This window comes from Bufo gargarizans, chromosome 10, assembly GCF_014858855.1.
Source record: "Bufo gargarizans isolate SCDJY-AF-19 chromosome 10, ASM1485885v1, whole genome shotgun sequence".
In the NCBI taxonomy this organism is placed as follows: Eukaryota; Metazoa; Chordata; class Amphibia; order Anura; family Bufonidae; genus Bufo; species Bufo gargarizans.
The window spans coordinates 112,807,876-112,816,795 of NC_058089.1; the positions used below are offsets into that span (position 1 = coordinate 112,807,876).

An 8,920-nucleotide genomic window follows, 5' to 3' on the forward strand; every position below is an offset into this window, starting at 1 on the left:
GGAAAAATGAATCCTGACAGTAAAGGGGCAATATGGACAATCATCACAATACATTAGTAAGTGCCTGGTATTAAAGGGGTTAGATAAAGTTTAAAACATGCCCGCCCAATGCCCAGGGAGGCTTGTCCCCGTCGTGGATGCTCCCCCCGTTGCCGGTTGTTTTCATCTGCTCAGCGGGGAGATGCAGTGGCAGCCGTGCCGGGATCGGGAGCGACGCCGGTGCCGGGGAGCGGGATAAGTATAATCTATATGAGGGGCCTGGGCATTGGGGGGCATGGACTAGACATTGGATAACTGCCTTTCTCTACATGATAAATGCCACTTGCTGAAGTGAGACAACCCCTTTAATGGCACACATCTCTCCTGTCCTGTTTGCTACAATGTATCAAAACCGGCCCATGAAGGATACATTGTAACCCTCTGAAAGGCTAGATCATTCACTGAAAGCAAACAGAGATCATAAAAACTGTGAGGAAATGAAACCGAGTATACTAGAAGCCTAGGCGACAGTACACTGTGAAATCCCTTTAATGAGGGGGGGGGGGGGGGGACAAAATAATGCAAATACCTTTCACCGCCTCTAAACTATGCAATAATAAGAAAAATGCACAATGAAAGGCAGGAACCCAGGGTGACGATGCACAGGAGGCGCAGGACGGGACAGGGCCTCATGTCAGGCCTGCAGCCACTGACAGCCTCAGGGGAACAGCAGCAATTACAGGCCTCAGAATCCGCAGCGGCATACAAGCTGCAGATACACGATCCGGAGGACACCTCGTCCTGTACATATATGGGGGAGGACGGAGAAAACTCCATTCACATCACTGACAGCAGATCCCATGTCTGGCAGCTCTTCACCCCTGTGCAGCATATCTGGGGGTCATCTGCAGCATAACGAGGGGCTAGCCTGGCTCCTTTTCCAGGGTCCATGAATGCCCTCCTGTTATTAATGGCAACTACTGGCATCAACCAACCATTTCCATTGCCCCCTTTAATCCAGAAAGGATCAGACTTTCTGGATTGTTGGATGCTGGATAAAACATATAATATATAATAAATAAAACATATAACATATAATAGAAAAAATATCCAATTTTCTAATAGACTTTAGGTGAAATGTATCAAAACCGGTGCCCACGGCAACAAAGTGTCACAAAAGTACAGCTGGAAGCCGACTGGTTGCCATTGGCGACTACAGCCCTTTACCGTCCCACCAGTTTTGATTTATTTCCTCCCTTTGCGGCCGAATTCCTCATCAACTCTGCTTACTCACAGGGCGAATGAATGCGGCCGTAAGCGTTCTGCAGTCTGAAAATCGCAGATCCGCAAAACACGGATACTGGCAAAGTGCATGCCACCAAAACGGACAAGAATAGGACATGTTCAAATTTTTTTTGTGGGGCCCACTGAGATAAACGGGTCCGCAAGAAATGTCCCTGCCCGCACAGCTGGGGGTTTTATTGAATTTGAGGCCATGTTCACTTTTTACGTCCATTTGACAACTGTGGAAAATACAACTGCGTTTCATCCGTGAAGAATCCGTGTTTAGTCCATGTGTCATCTGTATTCAATGGGCGTGTTCAGTCTGCACCATAGCAGTGCATGCCCCCGTGTATTTTCCACTGCGATCTGTGGAAAACCAGTGGGTAAGTGTGCGGTTAGTGGAAAATGTCAATAGCACACATCTGAGAAAAGCGGAAATGTGACTGAGGCCCCAGCCCTAGACGGAGGAAGGCACCCGGTGAATACATCAGATGTACCTACCGGCCCACCATTCACCTGATAAATGGCAAATCGTGTTCTTTTGGCCTCCGTTGAGCCAGTGTCTAATAGTAAAGATGAACGCATAGTCAACTGCACTTACCTATGCAAAAAGTCACAGTAAAAAAAAGTATACCCTGGCATACTCTTTTTTGCACTGGCAGTGGGCACGAGTCGGAGGTATACATGAGGAGCATTGAACGCTGTATATACTACACAGCCTGACAGCCATTAGCCCGGAGTCCGGGACAGCAGAGAGATCTGTGCCCCTACGGGTGGACCGTGTACATCAGGGATCAGCAACCTCCGGCTGTTCTGAGATTACAACTCCCAGAGCGCTCCATTCACTTAGGATTTACAAGCAGGTGTACATGCTGGGAGTTGTAGTTTCTCAGCAGCGGGAGTGCCAAAGGTTGCTGACCCCTGGTGTACAAAGTCACAACCTGTGTGAGCAAGGACGAGGTTGAGGTGGTCATCACACTTCTCTCTCTCCCCCTTGATACAGTCTGGAGTTCACAGGAAGCAAGTGTAGCAAACCCTTAGATTTAACAGGTTTTCACCACTGACAGCAAGCAGAGATCCTGACACTGACAAGAAACACAAGGGATATCAGAGAGCTGCAGAACTTTTCGTTACTACTCAGAGACTGTAGTAAGAGTGTATCCTCTGTACAGTAAGGGGCCGGTGACGGCGAGCACCGTGAGTCGCCGCGGCCGCTCGTTACCTACACTCGCACATTCCAAACTTTCCTTTACTTGTGACACATTAACATAAGACTCTCATCCACCACACGTCTGACCAAACTGGTTCTGCCGTAGAGCCCTGAAGTGGGACACAGGGTACTTACCCGGTGCTACATACCAGAGGACGATCATGTGACAGGACGGACACCTGTGCGGAAACCTGACAATAAGATCTGTCAGGTGACTAACCCTAGTGTGAACAAAGCCTTTACAATACAGGACACCGCCAGATCTAGGCCCAGCGTGGACACACACTGCACACCTACCTGGTCGCTTTTTTTTGCACCAGCATTTTAAGTTTAAAACCAAGATAATGACCTAGTCGGAGAAAAATAAATGGAAAGACTGACAGCCACTGATTTGTGTGTGAATATGGTCTAATACAGCTGCAGGTTAGGATTCCCCGTGGCACTTACATCATCAGACCTCCGTGGTCTCCTAGACCGATATAAAGTTCATTTAAATGGAAACAGGATGTTTGGCAATATGGTCCGGGGAGGGTCCTATACGAGCAGGACTAGGTAGGTCCGCACACATACCCTCCATACTGGGTGTAAAACACTCACTCCTTTACCTAAAGTCGGCTGCCCTCGCAAATGCCCTTTGTGTCTCAAAACTTTAAAGATCTCTGCTTACTGTCAACGAATGGCAATATTCTTGTTTGCATCAAGAGGCTACAAATCTGCACATACTTCATACAGCTGAGGGTTTGTTACAATTGTATCCAGTGTGGACAATCCTCTGTGAACACAAATCTGTCTCCTGGCCTGATAGTTTGTTACAATGTATCAGTCTGGAGTCCAGGATGTTTACCGTATATTGAACCTCCCCCCTTATATCAGACCAGTACAAGGCCTTGCAGGGGGTCCCCATCAGGGTCTTGTCTTCATGGAGACTGCAAAGCTATTTAGAAGTCAGGAGAGATTTAAATAAAAGCAGAGAGCAGCGATCAAAGGGGTCATGGAGAGAGGTATGTTCCACCGAGCCGGCAGACTGCGCCAGGCCTGCCAACAGTTACTTCAGCTAAATTTGGGATAGACACATATATGGAAGAAGGGCGTGATCACGTCTTCCCGGACACGAGGCTTAACCCTTTCACCTGGCAGGAGCCCGCTCTGCCATGCTGCTCGCATCCTCGGGATTAGCTGCGAAACGGATTAGAGAGAATATTCAAAAGCAAGGAAGGCGAAGGCCAGAGGAACAAACTGCAAAACCACACGCGTTTCAAGGCCTCGGCTTCATTAAGGCACAATACCAGATCCTGATAGAGATAGAGATATATATATATATATATATATATATATATACACCCCCTCTATTTTATCCCACGCAGGACAGGGCTGCAGATCACTGTCACAAGAGGCTTTCACGGCCAGCAGAGGATTATGATAGGATTGCTGGGCTCCGAGGTGGGAGGGTCACCAAGGGCCATCGGTGGAAAACATTACAGCGTCAAGAAGTGACTTAGTGGAGCCATAAATAACCCTCCAGGGCGACACCACTACGGCAGGGCATGATGCCAAGGGGGCAGGGCCCATTTATAATAGTGGGGTGTCAACGTCTCTTTGCTTAGCAGTCCCCCAATAGGGAAGAACCACACCCCATAGTCTAAGGACAGGAGACAAGTTGTGCATAAAGTCCAAAATGTGAACATAGTCATAAAGTTAGTCGCAAAATATGGACGACAGCCTATCCAGGAGAGCACAGATAAAGAAGGTGTCAACAGGCGTCACGTGCCGCAGAAGTCATGTGACCTCCCCCAGAGAATTGAAAGAGAAGCGTTATAACCAGGAGCGACGTCATGTGACCTAAACGGCCAAAGTCGCAGTGATGTCCTAAAGGCTATGTAGTGGTATCACACAAATATAAGGGTAACCTCAAAACTGCAGCGTGGCCCACAGAGCTTACACTCATTCCATCCACCAATACCGCAGTGTGACCCCACAAACCTTACACTCATCCCATCCCTCAACAACGCAGTGTGACCCACAGAGCTTACACTCATTCCATCCACCAATACCGCAGTGTGACCCCACAAACCTTACACTCATCCCATCCCTCAACAACGCAGTGTGACCCCCAGAGCTTACACTCATCCCATCCCTCAACAACACAGTGTGACCCCCAGAGCTTACACTCATCCCATCCCTCAACAACACAGTGTGACCCCCAGAGCTTACACTCATCCCATCCCTCAACAACACAGTGTGACCCCCAGAGCTTACACTCATCCCATCCCTCAACAACACAGTGTGACCCCCAGAGCTTACACTCATCCCATCCCTCAACAACGCAGTGTGACCCCCAGAGCTTACACTCATCCCATCCCTCAACAACGCAGTGTGACCCCCAGAGCTTACACTCATCCCATCCCTCAACAACACAGTGTGACCCCCAGAGCTTACACTCATCCCATCCCTCAACAACACAGTGTGACCCCCAGAGCTTACACTCATCCCATCCCTCAACAACGCAGTGTGACCCACAGAGCTTACACTCATCCCATCCCTCAACAACGCAGTGTGACCCACAGAGCTTACACTCATCCCATCCCTCAACAACACAGTGTGTACCCCAGAGCTTACACTCATCCCATCCCTCAACAACACAGTGTGACCCCCAGAGCTTACACTCATCCCATCCCTCAACAACACAGTGTGACCCCCAGAGCTTACACTCATCCCATCCCTCAACAACGCAGTGTGACCCACAGAGCTTACACTCATCCCATCCCTCAACAACACAGTGTGACCCCCAGAGCTTACACTCATCCCATCCCTCAACAACACAGTGTGACCCCCAGAGCTTACACTCATCCCATCCCTCAACAACGCAGTGTGACCCCCAGAGCTTACACTCATCCCATCCCTCAACAACACAGTGTGACCCCCAGAGCTTACACTCATCCCATCCCTCAACAACACAGTGTGACCCCCAGAGCTTACACTCATCCCATCCCTCAACAACACAGTGTGACCCCCAGAGCTTACACTCATCCCATCCCTCAACAACGCAGTGTGACCCACAGAGCTTACACTCATCCCATCCCTCAACAACGCAGTGTGACCCACAGAGCTTACACTGATCCCCAGTACTACGGTGTGACACCCAGAGCTTACACTGATCCCCAGTACTACGGTGTGACACCCAGAGCTTACACTGATCCCCAGTACTACAGTGTGACCCCCAGAGCTTACACTCATCCCCGGTACTACAGTCTGACCCCCAGAGCTTACACTCATCCCCGGTACTACAGTGTGACCCCCAGAGCTTACACTCATCCCCGGTACTACAGTGTGACCCCCAGAGCTTACACTCATCCCCGGTACTACAGTCTGACCCCCAGAGCTTACACTCATCACATCCCCCAATACGGCAGTGTGACCCCCAGAGCTTACACTCATCCCCAGTACTGCAGACAGATCCCAACATTCGTTTCCCAGGTCACCCCCATACCTTGAGCGGGGCCTCCAGCAGTTTGTACAGTGCGGGCAGCTGCTCGATCAGCGGGGCGGTCTCCGGGAAGTTATACACCGGGGGTCTCCGCGGCTCCGGGAAGTTGGTGCAGACGAACGGATCTACATCGTCCAGGTACTGCACCCGGCACGGGATGAAAGCCATGGCGGCGAAGGCTGCGACCGCTAACTGCCCGGGATCCCCGGTCACTGCTCCACATACAGCCTGCAGTCTAGGTCCGCCGCTCACCGGGAGCCGGGGCGGGGCCGTGACGTCACCGAGGGCGGGAACTGCAGAGTATAAAGAGGGAGAGACTGGAGGGTGAGGAGATTGACAGAGCAGAGAGACGAGACTGTCACTGGGGGGAAGAGACCGACCAGAGGAACAGGAGACTGTCACATAGGAGAAACTGACCGACCAGAGAGACAGGAGGCTGACACTGAGGAGAAACTGACCGACCAGAGAGACAGGAGACTGTCACTGAGGAGAAACTGACAGGCCAGAGAGACAGGAGACTGTCACTGAGGAGAAACTGACAGGCCAGAGAGACAGGAGACTGTCACATAGGAGAAACTGACAGGCCAGAAAGACAGGAGACTGTCACTGAGGAGAAACTGACCGACCTGAGAGACAGGAGACTGTCACTGAGGAGAAACTGACCGACCAGAGGGACAGGAGACTGTCACTGAGGAGAAACTGACCGACCTGAGAGACAGGAGACTGTCACTGAGGAGAAACTGACAGGCCAGAAAGACAGGAGACTGTCACTGAGGAGAAACTGACAGGCCAGAAAGACAGGAGACTGTCACTGAGGAGAAACTGACAGGCCAGAAAGACAGGAGACTGTCACATAGGAGAAACTGACAGACATGAGAAAGACACTGTGGAGAAACTGACCGACCAGAGGGACAGGAGGCTGACACTGAGGAGAAACTGACCGACCAGAGAGACAGGAGACTGTCACTGAGGAGAAACTGACAGGCCAGAGAGACAGGAGACTGTCACTGAGGAGAAACTGACAGGCCAGAGAGACAGGAGACTGTCACATAGGAGAAACTGACAGGCCAGAAAGACAGGAGACTGTCACTGAGGAGAAACTGACCGACCTGAGAGACAGGAGACTGTCACTGAGGAGAAACTGACCGACCAGAGGGACAGGAGACTGTCACTGAGGAGAAACTGACCGACCTGAGAGACAGGAGACTGTCACTGAGGAGAAACTGACAGGACAGAGAGACAGGAGACTGTCACTGAGGAGAAACTGACAGGACAGAGAGACAGGAGACTGTCACTGAGGGGAAACTTACCTGAGGGACTTGAGACTGCCATTGAGCAGAAGGCTCCCTACCTGAGACTGACTGACCTGAGAGGCTTACTAAAGAGAGAGACATTCATGATGCGATTGACCAGAGAGAAAGAGACTGCTCCAATATCCTTGGGGGGCCCAGCCACTCCAGAGACATCTGCATGTGGAGTAATTACGCAGTGCTGGCGGAGGAGCCCCTGTAACGTGATGTCCCCATGTATATGAACCCTACAGAGAATGGCTTGTCTAAGGGCTCATGCATCCGGCCATTCCGTGTGGTCCCCAATGCACGGGCAGCATCCGTGCAGATGGATGCGACTGAGTATTTTTGCCGCCCAGTTTTCCAAACCATGCCATGAATGTACAGGTCGGACTCCTTGCAGAGCCTCAGCAGGAGCCTATGTGCAGTTTATCTGCAGTCATGTGACCCAACACCTGAGCTCCCACAATGCTCTGCTCTCAGAAAACAGGAAGCATACAGAATCCTGATTTAGCTTTCTATGAGACATTGACTTCAAATTTAGAAAATGGTGCATTTTTCCAAATTCTCAGTAAATTTGGGATTTTTTATAAATAAAGGTGAAACATATCGACTCAAATTTACCTTTAACATAAAGTACATTGTGTTACGAGAAAACTGTCTCAGAATGGCCTGGATAAGTAAAAGCATTCCAAAGTTATTTCCACATAGTGACATGTCAGATTTAGGCCTCATGCACATGACCGTATGTATTTTGCGGAACAGCTGGCCCCTAATAGAACAGTCCTTGTCTGTAATGTGGACAATAGGACACGTTAAATGTTTTTGCGAAACGGAATGCACACAGAGTAACTTCTGTAACTTCGACCCATTGAACTGAATGGTTCTGTATACAGTCCACACAAAAAAAGGAACGGACACGGAAAGAAAATACGTTTGTGTGCATGAGGCCTTAAAAACATAGGCTATGTCAGGAAGGTGAAAAATGTGTCCTGTAGGGGTTAATAGTATGGTGATAGGTTCATTGATTTAATAATTTTTTTTAATTAAATTTTCAGGTTCAGTCGATAATTGGTGATGGATGATGAAGAACAGGTGTGTATAATATTAATATTTTCCTTTTTGAAGGGGGATTCTGAGGGTACAATTGGCAATCAACCCCTTCCCAACACACGCCATACATGTACGGCACTGTGGGAAGTGACTTCCTGACAATTGCTGTACATTAATGGCATGCTGCCATCATCTGTGGAAACTGATGCTGGCAGATTAGATGCTGCTGTCAATGATGACCGCCGCATATTAGGGATTTACAGAGGGAGAGTGCTCCCTCTCTCAACCCATTGGCTCCCAGCGATGTGCCGATGGCTGCTAAGGTCCCCAGCCTGGGTCTCATAGGCAACTATTAGTGTAAGGGCTCATGCACACCAGCGTCAGAGTTTTTCTGTCCACAAATAACGGATCCTGGCCAAGTGCATGCCACCATTTTTTTTATTTTCTTTTAACTTCTGTAAAAATGTCCTATCCTTGTCTTCAAAACAGACAAGAATAGGACATGTTCTATTTATTTTTTATTTTTTGCGATGCTGCTCAAAGGACATGACGATGCGGACAGCAGAAGGGGGAGCTGTCCACGTCTTTTGCAGCCCCCTTGAGATTAATGCATCTGCCTCC

General features: G+C 49.6%; 1 protein-coding gene across 5 annotated transcripts in view; it reads right to left on the reverse strand.

Annotated features, from left to right (window-relative positions):
* Positions 1-6,223, reverse strand: part of FHOD1 (formin homology 2 domain containing 1) — an 83,432-nt gene extending 77,209 nt beyond the window's left edge. For all 5 annotated transcript variants that reach the window (XM_044270770.1, XM_044270765.1, XM_044270766.1 and 2 more), the window contains exon 1: positions 5,961-6,223. In XM_044270770.1, the coding sequence (XP_044126705.1) occupies positions 5,961-6,125 (165 nt within the window). In that variant the 5' untranslated portion in view covers positions 6,126-6,223. The remainder of the gene's footprint in view (positions 1-5,960) is intronic.
* Between the last annotated feature and the right edge of the window lie 2,697 nt (positions 6,224-8,920).